The sequence below is a fragment of the Aricia agestis genome, chromosome 8 (genome assembly GCF_905147365.1).
Source record: "Aricia agestis chromosome 8, ilAriAges1.1, whole genome shotgun sequence".
NCBI classification, from domain to species: Eukaryota; Metazoa; Arthropoda; class Insecta; order Lepidoptera; family Lycaenidae; genus Aricia; species Aricia agestis.
This window is the reverse complement of record NC_056413.1, coordinates 9,897,789-9,920,458: the sequence shown is the minus strand read 5'-3', so window position 1 is coordinate 9,920,458 and position 22,670 is coordinate 9,897,789. Positions and strand designations below refer to the sequence as shown.

At 36.5% G+C, this 22,670-nt stretch overlaps 1 protein-coding gene across 5 annotated transcripts in view; it reads right to left on the bottom strand.

Moving 5' to 3' along the window:
- Window positions 1–21,756, bottom strand: part of LOC121729979 (potassium voltage-gated channel unc-103-like) — a 31,715-nt gene extending 9,959 nt beyond the window's left edge. For 3 of the 5 annotated variants that reach the window (XM_042118763.1, XM_042118762.1, XM_042118764.1), the window contains exons 1-4: window positions 17,146–17,638; window positions 7,599–7,685; window positions 3,180–3,327; window positions 959–1,140 (exon numbers count right to left, since the gene is read on the bottom strand). In XM_042118763.1, coding sequence (XP_041974697.1) covers window positions 959–1,140; window positions 3,180–3,327; window positions 7,599–7,685; window positions 17,146–17,391 — 663 coding nt within the window. In that variant the 5' untranslated portion in view covers window positions 17,392–17,638. Of the gene's footprint in view, window positions 1–353; window positions 375–958; window positions 1,141–3,179; window positions 3,328–7,598; window positions 7,686–17,145; window positions 17,639–21,261 lie in introns of those variants that run through there. The other 2 variants (XM_042118761.1, XM_042118760.1) reach the window with 2 other exon arrangements.
- Between the last annotated feature and the right edge of the window lie 914 nt (window positions 21,757–22,670).

Below are 22,670 nucleotides of genomic sequence, written 5' to 3'. Positions count from 1 at the left end.
GAGCAGTAAATCGACAGTCGTGAAAATGATCAGTGTGGCTCACGGAGTCGTTAGATCGAAAGCTGAGTTTGCAAGTAGCCAAGGCAAAAACGGTGTTTCGGTATGGTACATCGGTTCGGTTGCATTAGGCCGTAGTCGTTTTAATTAAACCAGAGTCGGCCGAGCCGTGTACGAGCGAACACTTCAAACTCGACACTCCGTGCGAATCGAAAATTATTTTCGTATTTAAAGCTTTCTCTTCCATTTTTAAATTCGTGATTCGTAAATGGCAGTGAGAATCGATGTCTGAATTCCAAATAAAAATAAGAAAAAGAGTGGCAGCAACATAAAAATAGTTCACAAAGATGGTATACCTCATCACTTTCCAGCCCCTGCTGTAACAAGAAATGGTATTACAAATTCAGTAAGCACCCACCTTGGGTTCTCCATTTGAATTCGAAAAGAAACTAAAGAAAATTTTACAAATAGTGCAAAAATAAACCTAACGCTTCTATTGATAAAAATCATACAACATAAAATATTTTTAGTCCTCGGGTGGAGTAATTTGGAAATTTAGAATCCGTTAACGAATATCCGCCAATTAAATTTAATGGGGCTTCTGTGATCGGCATATAATCATATATCGTGTTTATTTATCCAAGGGTGACAGATGCAACATTTGCATTCAACTACATTGTGATAAGACTAAAAATCTTTCCAGAGCTTCATTTGTCCGAAAGTTATCGTGGGAGGTACTATACGTACTATACGGCTCGTCCCTAGTCCCTTAGCCTACCGGTTGCGTCACGCTATCGTTTTATACAGGGGCGAAATAGTCGAAATGATTTTCGGACAATTGATCGTCTGGCAGCTATCTCCTCTAATGTTATCAGGCATATTCGTCTTATCTCTAGGTCTATAGTCGAGTGTTATGTGACATTTAACTGGTTAGACGTGGTGTGAAGTAAAAGCGGCTCACTTCGTCGGTGTCGGTGCCGAAGAGGAGGAGATCGAAGGGGATGGCCGCGACGAGGTCAATGAGGAACCACCCTCGCAAGTAGTGCATAGCGATCTTCGTCGGGTCCGACTCCACCTCGTCGGCGGCGTTCACGTACGTCGTGCGAAAGTTGATCAGAATATCTATTATGAAAGTCACGTCCACTGAAAACAGAATTATTATTATATCAGTGTATATTAAATATATAATATGGCTAAATGTTAACTTATTATGTACACTAAAGATGTGTAGCTTGATAATATGTAAAAACTTATTAATGGCTCATAGTTAATATTATTAGTTTTAATTGTTTTTATTGCATAGTTGTAAGTTTTAAAGGACAAATAAAATAAAATAAAAAAATGAGTTTATTTATATTAAATACTAGAAAAGGTTATTAACAATAGATATCATGAAATTCACTTCCACTGAAATAATAATTGTGATGTAATAATATCGTATGAATAATATTCAAGTATAACAGCTAGAGATTAGGATTACCCTATAAATATGTAATTTACTTTTAGAATTCTTTAGTATTAGTATTAAGTATACCACATATAAATGTAAACATTTAAATCTTCGACGATCTCGCAATAAAACGTTCTCTCGCTACAGTCTTTATCTCCATTGCGAAGTATTTTTATTATTGAACTACTTATGCTTGGGACTTGCAATTTACATAGATATTCCAGTTAGTACCGCATAGTGTTTATGCGGAGCACCCGGTAGGTGAATGTCTCGTAAAGTTTTAATTGGATTGACTTACTTAGCATATCGCAAAGAAAAAATACTTTCTACGTGAATACTTACAATACTGTAAAATGTGTAACTGCAAATCTTATATTAGATAGCTTGTTTATTATGTAAGCAATAAGCATTTTTCACAATTGTACCAGTTAAGTATGGATGTAACATTTTCACTTGGGTGTTACTTTTACCAAAAAAGTAGTTGTTATGTTACTAAAAATTCAAAAGAATTGAATAGGCTGCCAAATAAAAGGGTGATTTTTATCAAATTTTGTACAGTCGGTAGACTTCACGAGAGCTTGAGCAAATTTTAGATACGTTATGCCAATTTTACATACTAATTATTTACGATAATAAATTTAGTGGAAGCATTTTGGCTAAGGGTAAAATCCTTTAGTGAATCCCTATCTTTCCAGGCAATATAATAGTAGATATTTTGTAAATAGTATAATTTTTAGTCATAATCGCAAGAATAAACAAAAATATTCCCAACTACGCTACGAGTAATCTTATCTTATTAACTTATATTATTAAATTATATAGAATCTCGGAATCGGCTCCAACGATTTTCATGAAATTTAGTATATAGGGGGTTTCGGGGGCGATAAATCGATCTAGCTAGGAATCATTTTTAGAAAATGTATTTTTATTCGTGTTTTATCGATAATCGATAAACTGAAAAATGTAACTCTTCCTGACATCTATTGGTGAATAATAATACTATTTTGTAAGCAACTAATTGCTTTAACGACACAACAACAGCTAAAGCTATTCCAGCAGATGGCGTTGTTAAGTAATACGAAGTCAATGAGTGTTTGCTATACCGAGCAAAGCTCGGTCATCCAGGTATATATATATATAAATATATATATATATATATATATATATATATATATATATATATATATATATATATATATATATATATATATATATATATATATACATATATATATATATATATATATATATATATATATATATATATATATATATATATCTCGGAATCGGCTCCAACGATTTTCATGAAATTTAGTATATAGGGGATTTCGGGGGCGATAAATCGATCTAGCTTTATCGAATACCAAGCAAAGCTCGGTCAAATAGCTAGTAAAAATAATACGACTATATTTTACCATACAAGTGGTAATAACTTATTATATATATATATATATATATATATATATATATATATATATATATATATATATATATATATATATATATATATATATATATATACATATATATATATATATATATATATATATATATATATATATATATATATATATCTCGGAATCGGCTCCAACGATTTTCATGAAATTTAGTATATAGGGGATTTCGGGGGCGATAAATCGATCTAGCTTTATCGAATACCAAGCAAAGCTCGGTCAAATAGCTAGTAAAAATAATACGACTATATTTTACCATACAAGTGGTAATAACTTACCTATCATGTCAATAACAACGATGGGGTCCTGGCCGAAGGCTCTCGAGCGCTTGTCGAAGTCGGGTTCGTTGAGTTGGAAAGCAGCTACGTATGGGGTGAATATTGCGGTGTATATGACCAGTATCAGGATCAACCAATCCCAAGCGGCCTGAAAAAATAGTAAGTTTAAATTACTTCACGTACTTAGGGAGGTACACAACATTGTGTTCTCAATTGCAAAAGAGGGGAAGCAGTGTCGGATTTATATTTTATTTAACTATAATTTGTTCCACCGCCCCATTTGCGAAATCTGCCGCTCCCCTAGAACGCTGCCTTAGGACACTACCACCACTAGGACGCGGCCTATACGGCCTATTTATAAATCCAGGGCTGAAGGGAAGCAAAAATGTGGTCTAAGAGTTAAGACCGCTTTGCGCAACGTCCGATTTGAATCCGACCGAAAATTATTATTCAGCAGATCGATTACGTCTTTAGCAACAACTATGCAACAATGTTTTACAGCAGAAATTGCTCAGAATCTGCCTTACCTTATCACTATCGATCCCTTGTAAAACAATAAACTGTAACGTTTGCGATTCTTTGTAAAAATGTGTCTTAACCTCATAATAGCTTATCAGAGCAAATAACCAGATTGTGATAAGGTTAATTTACCATAAGGAAATTGTTTTAAGGTGATTCATTATTTCAATTAGTATATAAAGTTGATCACTTTTTTCCTTGGAAGTTGGCGTGTAGCAGTTAACGTGCCAGCGCCGGCGAGGTCGCTGCGACAAACGTTTTTGTTTCCCACTACATACTATTTACAAAGTTTCTTAATTATACGCTACAATTTACGTCATTATTTTTACGTTCGCTTAAATAATAATTAAGTGGAGTGACACATTAATTACCCGACTGTACCAGGAGGGATACGTTTATAGAGCCTTTCAACGGCTTGTTTCTGTTGAGCTTAAGAGATCAATAGATTCACCCTATTCTTCTAACTGTGCCCTAACGTTTATTGTGTTCACATGCAGCCTTCATATTTTATCACCCAAGGCTTTCGGTTAGTAAAAATAGACACTCGTGATGTTAGAATCTATAAGTTCGACAAGCAGTCGAGCTTTTTATATACGATACTTAGTTTTCAGTTTCAATAATGATATTAAGCTATATTATGTATTATTATTCATTTCTAACAACTGGTCTCGGCTTCTTTAGATGGCTTGCCTTTGTGGATGCTGAAGTAACGTTTACATAACAATGTCCTATTTAGAATAAATGAAGTCTTAACTATTTATTAAAAAATTTATGAGTACAAGTGTTTCAGATATTATGCTGTTTAACCCTTAACCACCTACCATAGCTCATACATTTCTCAGACCCTGCTGATATTATAAAAAAAAATACGCTTATTTCAGCTAAAATGTAACCCATAGAAAAATACTTAAAGTAGCAGGAAATAATTGTTATTAATTTAAATATTTGCCACCCTTTGGTGCACCGGATACATGCACGTGTGCATGGACCCAGTGCTTCAGGAGGGGGCTGTCCAGCTTATAACTGAGTATTTACAGGATGATGTTAATATTTTATTATTGTTAATATTTTTGCGCTGGAGTGTTGTATCGACTCGTTCGCTTTTATACCTTTTCCTCGCACCACTAGCTACCATCCAACGGCTCGGCAAGGTTAGGCATAACGCGTTTGGCTTAGGTAAGTAAATAAAGACTTCCGGGGTCTGAGAGAGAGAGGTTACGTAAGTTTAACTAAGTTAAAGCACAAGTAGGTTTTGGTTTCTATTCGTTAATTTTTTTTTATGGTTTGACATTTACATTTCCTTTTACAGGAGAATTAACAAAAATTAACAAAAAAATAATAATAAGCGTTACTTACAATAACAATTTCAAAACTACAAAAACTATAATTACGGCTTACCGACGTTTGTACTAGTTAAAGTCGAACGTATAATTTTGTAAAAACGAGCACGTTATGACCTAATTGCTATTAAAATATAAAATATACATACAAATGTACGACGTTGTTTTGGGTCAAGTGTTATAAAATCATTGCCTATACGGCGCCGAGGGCACGAGTAAGTTATCGGGCAACTAACGAGCCGGGCTTTACCTATATTAAGCTATAAATACCACCTCACCTTGAAAAGTTAAGCTTATCATGATACGGGTTGATGTAAGAATAGAATTTGGACTGTAAAGCAAGGTTGTGAAAATCTTTTAAAGATTTTTATTTACCTATTAAAAGTTAAGATAGTTTATTTCTATTAACTTCGCTGCCTAGCAGCTCAAATTCTCGATCAATGTTTAAAAATCATAAAGTAGAGTTAGAAGTGATGACATGATATTATACATTCGTACATTTACGCATATTATTGTTAAACAGAAGAATAATTTTAATGGATATATATATTACTTTTGGGGCACGTCAACAAGTAGCCGATAAACGAAAAAACGATAGTTTCGTTCGCTACTTGAGTTATGGCCCCGACGTGTATGGCGCGTGATCTATGTCCTTTTGGTATGATTATGAGCATTGAGCACGTCATATATTGGTAACCAATGTAAGTAAAGTACTTGTACAGTATGTCTGCATAATATTACGTGGATATACGGTGGGGGTAAACCAACTTATGTCGGCCTAGCTCTTCCCACCCCACGCCTCTTAGTAGTGCAAATGAGGGAGACGCATAATTTTGCACATAAACAGAGTTTAAAGAGATGTGTTTTGTTATTTCTGAGGTTATTTCATTTGTTTTTTTTTTTATGTAAATTGTATTTGTTTTTGTTGTTTTCTGTTGTTGTTAGCCGCAATACTTTAAACTCCCGTACTCTTTTAAACTCCCCATAGGACAGGCCTTGCCTAGTTTGGGGGACTGTTAATTGTAAAAACCCCTTGTAAATATGATGGTCAATAAACTATTCGGACTTGTATAACGAGAAAGAGTGGATTCCGGGAGTTTATACAGTGGCAAATTATTTTATTAACGGATTTTTCTGTAGAGTAAAATTAAATATAAAACATGGTACTGAATCATTTTAAAATACATCCCACTATATCCTATAGACTCTATAGCAGGGGTAACCAATTAATTTCGCTCGGGGTACGTTTTAAGATATGAAATGACTTCAAATAAAAAAAAAGTAAATTATTAAATAAATGTAATTACGGAAATTACAAAGGTATGTTTTTAGATATCAATGAGAAAAGTAACCATTTTTTGTAGCTAATTATCTCTCTGAAGTTTGGAGTGAAATATTGTTGCAAGCTATAGAATCTATAGCTTGCACCAATATTTCACTCCAAACTTCAGAGAGATAAGTTGAACTCTTAAGATGAACGAAGATCATCTACGAACATGCTTGGTCCGCACACAATGGGTCGGCGGTCCGGATGCGGACCGCGATCCGCCATTTGGTAACCCCTGCTCTATAGGATACAGTTCCACTTCCTGTCGAACTCTATAGTATAGAGTTCGACAGGAAGTGTTTAATTTGGAGGCACGCAATACAAAATATGTCAGAAAAGAAATCAAACGCGGTGAATTAAATAATAATTATTACAAGAGATCGCCCAATGGTCGAAATTCGACCTTAGTTTCAACGAAATTAGGACTACTTACTACCTATATTTTGTAAAAATATTGACTTTATCATTTTTTTTCAACTCTTGTCTCTGGGACTTAGCTGATCTCAGACTGGCCGTGTAAGCATTGTACAAATGGATGTTAGTGGCTGTATATTATAAGTTTATGTGTCTAATAGTATCTTAGATTCAATAAAAAAAAAAAAAAACTATAATCCATTTTCAATTTGTCAACAGACTTCAACCATAAATAAAAGAATATAATTCGTATATATAGGCTTGTCACTCAAAAATCTGTCATTTCTCATGTGTGTGTGTTGTAGTGTGTGTAATGCTTTATTTGTTAAAAAAAATTATGATTAGAGCATAATTTCAAAATAATATTAGTTCGATGCACTCCTTCAACATAATATAAACTATAACTGTGCAAAATTTCATGCACCTACGTTTCCCCATTTTTCGTAAAAACGGTTACAAAGTTTTTCGTTCGCGTATTAATATTATGATTTATTAGAGTACCTACGTAGCTTCGTGACCCTATATATGAAAAACTACGCACGAATTAAAAATTTCTCGCATACTGTTGCTTTTCTACCAATGCATTCATTTAACCTTTTTATATACGAATCATAGTTTATTCACGTTAAGAAGACAGCAATAGTCTACAAATCAGGCGTATATAATATGTTTACGCGTTATATATAACATAATAATAATATGTTTACGCGTTATGGGACTTTTAACATTTGGACACAGGACATTGAATAATCAATAAACACCTAAAGACTATTAATAGTTTTTTCACTTGAAAGTAAATAAACTTGTAAAATAACTCACCTTGTAAGGAGAATGGTGGAGGATAGTGCAGGGGTGGGATGGTTGCGTGGTTCCCTTGTGGCCTCCCGTCGCGCCCAGAGACAGAACCTGCGGACAAACGAGATACTGCTATAGAATATAGAATATAGAATACATTGTTTGAGTTTTATAGCCTTTTTGTTACCCAAAGCTTTTTTGCGAATGAGGAAAGGAAGTATACGTTTTTTTTTCAGATTTTAGCCCTTCGGCTGTCTTAACATTAGATATCTCTGTAAAGGAATGTATCGTCACTGATGTAGCAAAAATTAATGGACGTACAAGCAGCATATTCGAATTTTAATAAGTGCTTTAATAAACATAAAAAAAACATATTCTATTAAGTACTTAAAGTTCATTAATTAATTATGCGACCACATCTTGTCCAGATAAACGCATTGTAGTTTTTTTTGCAATTGCAATAATGTTATGAACAATAAATAAATAAATAAAATAAAATATATGAATAGAACCATACCTGTAAAATATTTTGGTAAGAGTTGTTTGACATCATAAATTATGATAAATTGTTTACAATCTCTGCTTTAGAAACAGCATCAATAACCAATAATAATAATATCAGAATAATACTATTAAAATATAATGATTTAAACATTCAGCGAAGCAGGTGAATTGCAAGTCTTTATTAAATACAACTCTAGAGTTGAAATAAATTTATACCGTATCTGAAAATAACATTATTGAAAAATGAACTCGAAAAAGCAAAGGAAAATATTGCGCATTTATTTTAAATTGTTGAGCCAACAATTTTACGGCTTGAATTTTTGATTTTTACTACTCGTTTTATTGTAATACGACTACGTTGTTTTATACGTGTTTTTAAAAGACTGTGTTAAACAACTTTGCGAAAATTAATCAACCCTTTATTACTAATAACAACAGATGTTACTCAGAACATAATCCATGATATCTATACTTATAATAAAATCGTAGAGGTAATATTTTTGTACATTGAAAATAAACTTGAAAAAACGAGTCAGGGGCATGTTAGAAGAGTAATAGAACACATTTTAACTGTTTTTGACATTTTTGTTTCTCTGTCTGTTTGTCGGTTTGTCTGTGTGTCTGTTTGTCTGTTTGTCTGTTTGTACAGGCTATTCTCTGAATCCGCTGGACCGATTTCGATGAAATTTGGCATGATGATACCTTACATCCCTGGTCAACATCTTAAATACTTTTTTTTATCTGACTTTCAAAAAAGGAGGAGTTAATGTTTAGTTTGCTGTTTGTGGTCAGATTTTCAAAATTATTTTTTTTGTTGTATAGATTGCCCGAATTTGATACCATATTTATGATAAAATCAGCCAAGTGCGAGTCGGACTCGCGCACGAAGGGTTCCGTACCGATATAGAGAAAAAATAGGCCAAAAGTTGTGTTTTGGTATGGGAGCCCCCTTAAAATTTTAATTATATTCTAATTGTATTATTAATTATAAAAGTACACATATAATTAAGGATTCTGTGAAAATTTCAACTGCCTGCCTGTTGTCATTATTGATATCGAGCAAAAAAGGCCAAAAAATCATGTTTGTTGTATGGGAGCCCTCCTTAAATTTTGTTTTGTTTTCAGTATTAATTGTTGTTATAGCGGCAACAGATATACACAATCTGTAAAAAATTCAGAACTGTAGCTATAAAGGTTCTTGAGATACAGCCTGGAGAAGACAGACGGACAGACAACGAAGTCTTAGTAATAGGGTCCCGTTTAACCCTTTGGGCACGGAACCCTAAAAACGGTGACTTGATAAGTAATGGAATTGAAGGAACTCCTCGAAATTTACAACGACAACCAAAGTGATTACCAATTCTAGCAAAGGTCGATCTTTAAACATTTTCCTAATATTCGTAAACGATTATCCAAACCCTGGATGGATATAATTGACCACAGTGTATCTCAGTTCGTTACCGGCCATGGAAATTTAAAAGTCAAACTTTACGGATCTAAGTCGGTCGGTCATCGGTCGAGCACATTGGTAGAAATGGTAGAATATGTACGACCAAAGGCATGTTTGAATAAACCTCTCATCATGTTCTCTGGAAGAGTTTTTTCTGCTACTACAATGCTAGACAACCTACAGTATAAAGCTGATGTTGCATACTACGGTGATATCGTGGACAGCGCTATTATGGGAACTTAATCCGTGCCATCAAGCGTTTTTGTGACAATTATTATTGGCAACAGTCTTACACAACAAATTCCAATTTGTTTCCCTTCGAAGAAAGGATTTTTCAAAACGATAAGTATCTGTGGTTCAAGTTTCCTGGGTCTTTGATGTAAATTAACGTGTGTAATATATATCCAAATAAAATAGTCGTAGATGGGTGTTCAATTTTGTAAATCTCGATTACAATAAGTAATAACTAATAACATACATTCACGCGGACGAAGTTGCGGGCAACAGCCAGTTAGTAAATAAATATTTTAAATGCTATCGCAAAATCACAAATTAGAAGACAGTAGCTACCGGCTAGTCAATAAGGAATTAAATTATAAATATTACTTCAGATCAAAATTTCCTGACTAATATAGCAGCAGAAATTACGTCACACGTCATCATGATCACCGTAGACATACTCAGTATTAGTCACTACCTGTTCTGTGTTCAGTTTACTCATTTTTTTAATGAAATAAGGGGGCAAACGAGCAAACTGGTCACCTGATGGAAAGCAATTTCCGTCGCCCATGGACAGCAGCAGCATCAGAAGAGCTGCAGGAATAGGGTAGGGGATTGAGCCTCCGGTAAACTCACTCACTCGGCGAAACACAGCGCAAGTGCTGTTTCACGCCGGTTTTCTGTGAGAACGTGGTATTTCTCCGGTCGCGCCGGCCCATTCGTGCCGAACCATGGCTCTCCCACGTCTAAAACGTTGGCCGGTGTACCTCAAGGTTCTATTAAAAAGTCCGACTACAGCTACCTATGCTATAAAACATATGTTTTACGACCTTAATTCTTCTTTTTTTTACTTATGCCTAGGTTCAGATTTATCTTTTTAAGAGCGTTGTTGTTAAATAGATAAACTCCTATCAAAAAACCCCAGAAACCAACCATCACTCATCTAAACTAAGTTTACGTGTCGAAAGTCGAAACATCAATAAATTACTTATCAGTTCGATCCTAACCACACATTATGATTGTGCCGACGCGACCCGACCCGACGTGGGATGTGCTACAGAATTTCATTTATCTAGAACTGAATTTTTCAGGTCAATGGCTTTAACGATCAATCCGACGTGTATCAGGTTTTATAGCAAACAATGTACTATAAAAATAACAGCGACAATTCAAAGGCAGATGGTGGACCTGTGTTATTTGGTAGGGATATATCAGGCCAATGTCAATCGTCATTAGGCGGCTGCATTTGACATAACCCGACTGACTTACGTAGGACGTAGGTGGCGAACCTAAGCGAACTGCCTATGTACGAATTTCTCTGAAGTGGCCATAATATTATTGATTTACGAAATATTATGTTAATTTTTCATTCATACTATAATAATCACTTTTCACCCGACTACAGCGCAGTTAACGATTTTGCAGGATATGTATTCATTATATATTATGTATTATTATTTGTTTCATGGTAGCAAATAAATTACTGATTCAATTTCATGAATGAGTTGTCAATAGATTCGTATAAGTGGCGCGAATAATATAGGCTATTGATTTTCGCAGTGGGCTAAAACGCAAAATACTCTATAGTCAGGACAATTTAAGGTGGCACCAGCGGTCATTGACCTTTCTGGTCTAGGAGCTTTGTGAAAAATACTCGCACTGGATTCTGTTAACTTAAGAATAAAATTGAATTCTTGTAAAGAAACAGACTTTTATAGTTTTTTAAAGTTGTTCGTGGCGGCCGAAAAGGAAGATCTTCCGACCGAGCGAGATAGCATGCTCGGTCAGGCCGAAGCCCACTGACGTTATTTCAGACGTTGTATATATCTTGCCGTTCTACGAAACTTCGATAGCGCGATACAGGAATGTTAGGCGAATTGTGGGTACCGCCACATCACTCCCCCCCGAAGACCTGTGGTATTCTTCGATGCGCTTGTGTTGTCAGGTGTGGGCCGAAGCTACGCGTGCAATGACCAGGAGAGGGACCCCGTGCTCTGCTTGTTGACCGGTCGTTGTAGCCTATGGCTGCCCCGTTCAAGCCAGACACGGGTTCGACCGGCGCGGACGCCCAACGCGGCTTATGGTCGAGGCGACCCGGTTATGCTTGATGTCTGCTGACGTGGTGCGGATGGGTGGGGAGTGTTGATGATGATTGATGTCCAGCCGATGCGTGTTCTTGTCGGTGGTCACCAATTTAACGTTGTTCGTGGCGGCCGAAAAGGAAGATCTTCCGACCGAGCGAGATAGCATGCTCGGTCAGGCCGAAGCCCACTGACGTTATTTCAGACGTTGTATATATCTTGCCGTTCTACGAAACTTCGATAGCGCGATGCAGGAATGTTAGGCGAATTGTGGGTACCGCCACAGTTTCATCGAAAAACGTCTTGGTTATCTCTTCGTATCATGATCTCCAACTATTGATGAGTTTAAAGTGATATAATTTATACTGTGTTTACATCGTGTATGCAAAATACGATAACACCCTTAAGAAGCGCTTACACGGGCAATTAATTGTGGCAATTATTTGCCGGCGACACGAATGGAGCGATCTGGAGCAATTTAGTGGAGCAACATGGGGCAACTTTAATAAATTGCGGCGATACGAATTGACGAATATCCGATGGGCTCGTGTATGACAATATTGCCTAGTAACTAGTTGCTGATTGTTGCTGCTTGTTGCCGAAAATTGCTTGCTGTAGTCGTGACGTCAAAGTTGACGAGAGTGGAGCAATTTTAGTTGCCCATATAAGCGTCCCTTTAGACTAGAAACATATTTTGTCACTTCATTTTGACAATGAAGTGCGCAATTTGTGTAGAAATTAGAAAATGACAAGTTTTTTGACAGGGAGTCAATAACCGCTACAGACAGAATTCCGCGATTTGAGAATTTAAAATGAAATAAGGTGTCCCAACGGTCATTGACCTTTTTAGTCTAGGAGCTAAATGAAAAATGCTCATTGCTTGCACTGTACTCAGTTAACTTAAAAAAAAATTGAACTCTTATATAGACACTGATAAGACTATTTTAGATTCATCGGAAAACCTCTTGGTAATTAGAATGATAATAATCTCCAACTTTTTATAAGTTTGACGTGATAAATTTTATTATTAGTGTAAATATAATAATATAAAAAATATAATAAAAGTGTGTATTTAATTACTTTTACTTGGTTCAACAAAGACGTTTCTTGAAAAAAATATTGCTCTTTTAAAAAATCGGTAATTAATAATAAAATAAAGAACTGATAGTTTAACGCATACGTTATATAAGAAGACGTTCAAAATAATATGCACATTAAAATTACAAGAAATACGGCGTGGGCGGAAGCTCCCTCAACTTTCATATAAAGTTAAAAAGTAATTTATTATGTTTACATAAATATTTTGTTAATTGTTTTAAACAGCTACTGTTTTCAAACTAAATAAAGACTTGCCTTATACTTTTCACTTACATTCACTAATACAGTTTCTTTTTTTAAGCCTTGTTATATTATTATGATATTACAGTACATTTTTTGAACGTGCTACTGGCCCCGCGCTTTAGGTGTGCCGCGATCCAATTCCTAGCCTACGACTGAGGCCTTATTTAACTGCTTTGGAAATACAGAAAAATGAAATGGTCATTCAGAAGCCTATCGATATTTAGTGGCTCTGTTAGACGCATGTGAGAGTACTATAATATATAATATGGAGCTATAAACTTGACAGTAGAAAGTAAAAAGTGCTACGGGCGTCGTTATAGTTGAATGCGGCAGTTAATATTTTAGAATCTGTAGCCGTAAATCTACTGCGTGACTGATGAGACATGTTCAATACTCGAGGAGTGATATTTGGCTGTTATATTAGATGAAAAAATAATATAAAAAATAATATCAATTAATCACTGAGTAAATGTAGCTTAAAATTAAATAATAATTATTTACCCAACTCTTGGGCACCGCACGCGGGAAGGGTAGTGGCGCGGTGTTTCTGATGGCGCACGCCACCGCGCCGGCCGCATAGTATGCCTAGCCGCGTAATTTACTTAGTATCCATGATTCATTTATTTTAAGGGTTAGGAAAAAAGTAAGTACTAATTTTATTACATAATTAAAATTAGAATCGAGTACAGAGTACCTTAAGTATTGAACATGTCTCACCAGTCATCTTTAGCTAAGGTAAACACAACATTTATTTTCTAATACAATAAATGTTGATTTTAAGTTAGCCTTGACTGTGTCTAACACCATAAAGTGTATTGTGTTCGATGTTTAAGATCTGATATAAAATCAGTCGGCATACAATATAACACTTGAGAACGGCTCGAACGGAGCTCGCTGAGATTTCTGTATTGTGTTCGTAATTTAAAGGTTCACATGAAAGAAGGCTTTGGTATTGGATATTCATTTGAAAGTAAAGCCTCGAGTGTAAGATTTAAATTTTTGTTGGGTTTGAGTATTTGTCGTATTCACAATAATATATAAGCCTTTATATTACTAAGTTTGTGAGCGTCTATGTGTATTTCTTCTTCACGCATAAACTTTCTTCACTCATTAATGGATTTAAACTGGGACCAATTTAAGCTCTGGATACATTTAAGCCAACTTTATATACCGAAAAAAACAGATTTGGCATTGAATTTTTTAATCACTAGGGTTTGGCCGCGGTGAAGTTTTACGCAAGGGAAAACTAGTTAAGAATATTTAAATTACTTAGGATTAAAAAAGTAATGCATTGGTTCCTTTTTATGGATATTTTCGTTTATATGTTTTTTTTTTTATGATATAAGGGGGCAAACGAGCAAACGGGTCACCTGATGGAAAGCAACTTCCGTCGCCCATGGAAACTCGCTGCATCAGAGAGCTGCAGGTGCGTTGCCGGCCTTTTAATAGGGAATAGGGTAATAGGGGAGGGTAGGGAAGGGAAAGGAATTGGGGAGGGTATGGAAGGGAATAGGGTAGGGGATTGGGCCTCCGGTAAACTCACTCACTCGGCGAAACACAGCGCAAGCGCTGTTTCACGCCGGTTTTCTGTGAGGACGTGGTATTTCTCCGGTCGAGCCGGCCCATTCGTGCCGAAGCATGGCTCTCCCACGTACAAATATTTGAGTTTTCGTTTAAGGCCTTTTAGATTTTAGTTTCTTTAACTTTATTTAAAACACGTTTCTACTTAATTGGATCTAAACAATTAAGTAGTACGTCATATTTTACTCGTAGGTTCAAAACCTGCATCTTATAAGAGTAAAAATAGAACATTCTAGAATTGACTGAGTTCCAAAAATAGATCATCATAATAACTAGAACATTTTCTTTACAAACATCTTCCGGTCTTGGAGATAAGGTATCGATCCACACTGGCCTGCATCCTTCACCTCGACGTTGCAACAAATTGAATATTGAATCTGGCTAAGCTACAAAAACTTATGTAAGTGTTCAAAATGATTTTAAACCCGATTTTAATGCTGATACACTTCTACATAATTTGATTATTTTTTGTTTTTCTACGTTAGTTATAGGATGTCAACTTCTTATTTTGTAATTTTAAGTAATATGTGATTGTAAGGGCATGTTTCACCACTTTCTGATAAAGTGTCGAATAGGCTATTCACAACTTCTTTGACAGATTCTCCGCACTTGATCTGTCAAGTTAATTGGTGGATAGCCTATTCGTCACTTATCAAGAAGTGGTGAAACAGGCCCTTATTGTATCAATATTCTTATACACAGTAATTAGATTTTAGTAGTACATAGTAAAGTGAGATATTTTGTCGGCTGTCAGTAATTCATATTGACAGCCGACAAAATATCTCACTTTACTACGTACTACTAAAATCTAATTACTGTCCTTTGTCTCCAGACAAAGGAGAATGCCCATAAATGTTTGTAATTATGTATGGACCATTATTATTTTTAAACATAAATTTAAAACCGACCTCAGAAATACTGAGCACGGATGAATTATTTAATACTTTTTAGTTCATTTTAGAAAATTACTATTGTTTTTACTTTGGAAGTCGATTTGAATATTTTTTAAGAAAATTTACTTTTTTTAGTTATTATTAACAGTTAACATACATAAAAAATATATCCACAGCCGAATGTATAACCTCCTCCTTTTTGGAAGTCGGTTAAAAAACCCGGGATCGATAAAAAGGATATGTAGGGTATGTAGGGTATAGTATAGTACATAGTGTATGCCAATTGCCAAATATAATGTTCTTTTTTTAATTAAACAATCACCAAGTAGTAAAACAATCATACGAGTAAGTAAGTAATTGACTTTACATAAAGAAGTCAAGTATATTGTGTTTCATGATTATATTTTTTTATGCTCAGAGAAAACCCCTGGTGTCCCGGGTTATGGGTATGCCGCAGTTATGTAAAACTATTATACAATACTGTAGTAGCGTTATGCCTCACTCGTACCAGCTCTTTCTGAATCAAATACGAACTTCTGTTTACTTATGGGAATTCTTTGGTAATAATAATAAGAATGGCCAATGGTAACAGTAAAAAAATAAAAACAAGTGAATATAATATGATTATATACGATCTTAGAATTATTGGGGTATACTGCCGCCTGCCTATCTGTTTAGGAGATAGTTTTGAATGAACGAGTTGCGTATTTACGATCTTATGGTACTATTTATGGTCTATTTTGCTGTTCATAAATTATTTCAATCAATTCTAGGTTTTTTCGGGCATATTCCTTTATATCGACTGCATGATATATAAGTTCTGTTGATTATAATATTTGTATCGACTAAAATACCAATTTAAACTTGGATAACTTAACTACTTTAGGGCTACATCTAGTACGAAATACAATCGTTGAACCAGAGTTGAACCAAGTATAATGTAATACATGGGTAAGTCAGGTAAAAAAGTAACTAACTACTAATAATATTAAGGTCTAACGTTTAGGCAGGGTCGATCGCTCGGACCATAGACGTTTATATAAGACCCCACCCCTTGTCTTGGGGATACAAAGGATTCCTGGGAACCTTACAGCGTGGTAAATTAGTTTGGGTCCCTGCACCGTGACCGTGTACCATGGAAATAGAATTAAAATCTTAGCTTATTTTAATTAAAGTGGCGATAGTGATAGGCATTTGATTGCATTAAATAATATTATGTGCATAGACGTAGATACAGCTCATTTCTTCGAAGAATATAAAATATAAGTGTTATAATATTTATAGGCATCGGTAAATACAAACATCGGCCATGGAAAGATTGCCCTCATAGTCGGCTCAGAGGATACACATTCACAAGACGTTTTTGCAGCAAAATAAATACATTGACACACAACGACAAGCTGAAGCTCTGTGGGAACGGTTCTCGTCAACGGATTGCACGAAAGCAGCGAAAAAAATGATCCAATCGTCAAATCGGAATCAGCCTGAGATACGTGAATTACCTCCTTGCCGATGGCGGGCAACCCGTTGAGGCCATTACAGGGCGGTTCGAGGCGAACGACGCTTTTTCGGGAGCCGCGGAAACTGGTGTCGCGGACACGCACCGAGGAGCGCCACGTGGACGGCGGGTCGTCGCGGGAGCCGCGCGCGGAGACGGCGCGCCGCGTCGTCAGCGCCGCGCCCGCGCCGCCGCCCGCGCCCGGCGGCGTCACGATCAACGGCACGTCAGGGGGCCCGCGCTCGTCCATGCCGCTGCCGCGCCAACGCTCTCACCGGAACCCGCCGTGCTCGGACGCCGCCAGGTGCTCACATTCCAGGACGGCTCGCTCGTAGGCCGACGCCGTCTCCAGCAGCGCTATTGCCGTGTTTTGCATAGATGCTCGGTTATCTTCCCCTCCTCTGATGCCGATATCACAGCGGTTATTACACGGTCGACTTATTATGACAAAACTGCCTAAGTTACTATGGTATGGTTTTAGCAGAATGAATGCTGCGGTTGTACAATGATTTTAGTTACGATGTTTTAACTCGATTGCCCTTGGTAATATTCGGAATGTGCATACTATTGGACTTATTTCAGTCTACTGACTGAAGCTATCGGTCTTTCATTTCTAAGCTACTGTATATTTTATAGTATTTTAACTGGATCTGTGATTAGGATTGACACAAAATATCCTAAGATCCGACCGTAAAATTCTGCAGGAATCGTTTTTTTCGATCAAATTTATTTTAAAATAATCTTTAGAACGTATAGAATGGATAAATGTTGGGTTGCCTTGTTAAAAGTAGCCGCAAGTACCTCTAATTGAGTAAAATGAAAGCCCGTAATACACACTTGCGTGTATTCAATAGAAAAATAAGAACTAAGAAGGAATGACATTGAGGAATGACAGGACACTACGCATAAAAATAAAAACGCCTGTTAAATAAAAATTGCAATCTTGCGGGTTCTCGACGTCCTCAAATTCTCCCAGGCATAATAATTGTAGGCCTGAACATTTGTCTTAAACAAAAGTGATGGCAACCCCAGTTTGCGGCTATCGTACAACTGGCAACCATGGATATTCATGCACAAAATGCATAAAACTTTAATTTTGTATCAAAATTATTAAAAAAATCGATGCTTCAATTTTGATGATGAACTATGTCTGTTTACGGGCTGGCAACTGGGCCCTAGGTTGCGGCCGACTTAGAGCTGGCAACCATTTATAACTTATTTTGTCTCGTCATTTTCTTTCAAATGATGTAAAATTTACTGAAAAAAATATTTAAACAAATTATGCATTTATCTCATGAACACTAAACTTAATAAGAGGTACTTGCGGCTACTTTTGACAAGGCAACCCAACATTAATCCATTCTATACGTTCTAAAGATTATTTTAAAATAAATTTGATCGAAAAAAATAATTCCTGCAGGATTTTACGGTCGGATCCAATACTAAAACAGAAGTTGATTTTTGACAAGGGAATGTAGACGTATCTGTTAAGGGAGTGTTCATATTTATGGGTATTTACACCAACTGCAAATAACTCTAAATCAAAAATAATGTTCGATTTTGACTCAAGGCCGATATGAATGAAAACCTCTAATGTAAAATTAATTGAATTTTAATATCATTATTACCATTTAAAAGTAACAAGATACGACAAATTTATATTTACGGAGAAACGAAAGAAAAACTTTCTCAAACTCATCAACTTCTCCTATAAATATTTTATGCTACTAAATAAATATCAAATCAAAGCGGCTCGAAAATTGTGACGTAAACGAATATTTTGGCTCGAATTTAGTCAAGTGGAGTATCATTAATCGTCGATAAACTACTCATTATAAGATCTAACGCTCGAGTGTATCTAGAGCGGTTGAGAGCTACTTCGTATCAGCCTTGGTGTTTCTACCCGTATAATATCGTCACCGTATTCTCGCGTGATTCGACACATTATAAAGAAGGCCGCACTTTTAGGCTCCACGTAGACTGAGCCACCCCGGCCCGCTAGACGCGTTGGCGACCACATCGCCGCATTAAATATTTACATACACGCTTTTAAAAAGGTCAATAGCTCGGGGTGTGGTGTTTTTATTGTGTAAAAACCTTTAAATTACTCATTATAATGTTATGTTAGCTAGCCTAGCACGACAAAATCATAAATACGTGTAATATATTTTATGCTACGAAGTGTATGCGTAGCGCCTTCGTTTAGAAGCTTTTGATGAAATGTTTTTAAAGGCCTTTATTATATTTTGTGTCGCAGGAAATATACTCAATGATATATGCTCATGATTTATTTCATTGAGAGCATTTATTTTGAGTCGCTCAATGAATACGTAATTCCGAACACAATGTGGAGATGACGTCAAGGATATAATATTTAAAGCAACATGATAGAGAGGCGCCTACGAATAATGAAAGGCTGAGGGAACCGCAGCAGTATGTAGTATAAAACGTGATTTAGGTATTTTAGTATTGGAGAAACGTTGTATTGAACAATCAAGCTCATACTGACATAATCATTATCGTTTGAGTTTTTTGTTTTGTAATCGAAAACGAATCTGTGTCAAACGGTTCGACTCAAACCGCAACATCACCAATACAATGGAAATTTATTATTGGTCAATTTGATTGCTGACGTACCATTATGTAAATGCGTATATGAACGAAATACAGTTTGAATCGTCGACAGTTAACATTGTATAGTCTACACAGTTTGTGGTCTAGTCGTCACTAACAAGTCTGCTCGGGCGCGAGGAAACTTCCCTGCTCGTTTTAACATCGCTGTGAAATCTCTCGGCTTACATCTTTGTACGAGAGTGAAGCACCGAGAGTCAGCTGTTTATTATATTACGTTCCTATTTATAAGTAAAGGTAAACATGAAAGCGGTCTCGGCAGTACCTGTATAATGGACACGTGAGTTGAGAGCCGAAACGAGGCCAGGCCATTTAACAGTGTGTCAACGGCTGGGGGCCTATTCATCGCTCTTAACGCCCGCTTAACGTCCACATTTTCTTTCCAGATACTCTCGATGTTTATGACATCGTTTCGATCGGAGACGTGCTACGATAATATTAACTCTATTCGATATACGTTATGTAACTGCGGCTCGGTTTCATAACGTTATTTACGTTTAATACGCGGCTGTTTACCTCTGGGGTATAGGTTTTAATAACGGATGGAAAAACAGGTTTCATCTAGTAATGGATGAAAAATATTTTCGTTTCAGCTCCGGGAACGGTCGCCGAGCTACGTGTTTTTAAAAGTTTATCGGCCGCGAGTGAAGAATAGTAGGACAAAAATGGGACGTCGGATGACGTCGGAAGTGGTAAGCGCAAAGTTACATAACCACCGAATGTCTTAAGTAACTAAAGTTATTTAGTTTTTATTAAAAATTCCTACAACATACCGATCAGTTAAAAAAGAACGAACTACTTTCAAAGACGGTTAAGGATGAAACTACGGGATGGATTAACGAGGACTCGCGATGAAAGAAAATGTGAAGCTTTAAACTTTAATGCAATACTCGAGGGATTTATGTAAGAAAACCGTTAACATTTAGTTTACTGTAAGAAAAACGAGAGTAGGAAGCACGGTGATTTGTCTCGGAACAGAAAATATACATTACGTACGAGTATACACGTATTTAAGAGTGAATCTACGCTAATCTAAATAAATATGCAAAGCTGCTTTGAGTGGGAGTGGTTGCATTCTTAACACTCAGATTTTTATAGTATTGTTGACTTATGTCGGAGTCTTCTCGAGCGAAAATATGTGATTGTAAGTTTTATTTGAGTGTAAGCTAAGCGAAGCTAGTGGCTCAATTGCTTTTGTGTCGTATGCACTAAAATCCTTATGTAAGTATTGTGTATCTCGTCTCGATTGTTACGAGTCGTGTGAAGTTCTCTACGGATTAGATGGATGCGTAAGTCTACCAAGAAGCTGGACTAAATACTGCATAAATGTTATGTAAATGGTACTTTTACATCACCAGATAAACCTCATCTCCCATACAAGCGAACGATATGAAACAATTCGTGAATGATTGCAATTTTGCAGCGAATTAACTACCTCTCTTTTCTAACAATAACAATTATTTACGTAACGTAGACAAAGAAACCATACCATGGTAGTCATAACTCCAAGCATGGATCGCGTTTTGTCACAATAATAGCAAATAAAATAAAAAACAAACGATACAAAGAATATCGCTAAAGCTCGCAACTAAAATATCGCCAAAAACACCTCTGATATCGACGCACTGATCACCGTACGAACTAAGCACAGGACGGCACCACTCGCTTTACTCTGTACGGCTAAGCTCCGATTCGCCACTCAATATATTAAAGCTTCAATGATATATATTAGCGCAACAAAAACGGCAAAACACGACCGCGAATGATTTTAGTAGTTTTTCGATTTTTAATGCAGTCGATCGATCGAGCGAGCACGATTTGCACGATCAGCGGCACGGGGCCGAATTTTCGTTTAATTTCGCTGAGAAAAAATGATAAATCACGACAGCGCCGCGAGAGGCGAGGCCCCTGGAACGGATATTTAGATAACAATTCGATGGCAGTGTGAGGGGCGGCGGAGTCCGCAGCGTGGTTACCGGACTAGTACGCGATGGCGTTCTGCGGCGCACGCAGCCGCCCCTGCGCGCGTCGCAGCCTGCCGCCTGGCCCGCCGCGACCAGCCACATAGGCGCCCGGACCCCTCGGGGTTGCCAGCCGCGTCGCCACTCCGCTGTGCCAGGACGAGTATAACCTCCTGTTCTAGCATCGAATTTGCTTATGGACAATGTAAATTGGTGAACCATTTTCTAAAACATTTGAGGAAATTCTCCGAACACACTATCGTGCTGTTATTTTTGCCAAGGCTCAAATTTATCGACAGCAAGAACATCGTTGATTATAAACAAGTTAAAATATGCTGCATATTATGTAAAACATGTAAAATAGCTCAGAAAAAAAAATATTGCGTGTTCAACTTTTTTTTAAATGTTTGTAAACATAATATTTAACTTAGACATATTATGAAGTTGATCGGATTAAAACCTTTTTAATGATACACAACCTCAAACAGAGGCTGTGCTTTACTGTTAAATGCTAAAATATATAGAAATATTCAAACAAAACGTTACTGTCAAACCCAATTGATTTCACAAATATAAAAGTGACATGGGCAAAAAGGGGTCAGCACATGGCAACCCCGGGTCGGCTCGAACAGGCGTGACCTCGGCCACCCCTTTCCGTGCATCGAACATTTCAGCTGGCACGCATCGTCGCCATGTCGCTAGTCCCTAGTCCCTACCACCTCCAAACTCCGCAGTTCTCGTTATATCATTACAACTAACTGACAACTCCAACATTATTTATACACGTCAAACTTCATTATCTCGGAGGCGCTATCGCTTAATAATATATCGTCGGATGAAAGCTTCGAGCATAATGGAGCTTTTGAATTCCGAACATTCTGCGTGTGTTCTCCCTTTGTTTGTAATTAAAAATGTAGGTAATGTGAAATTCTAATTC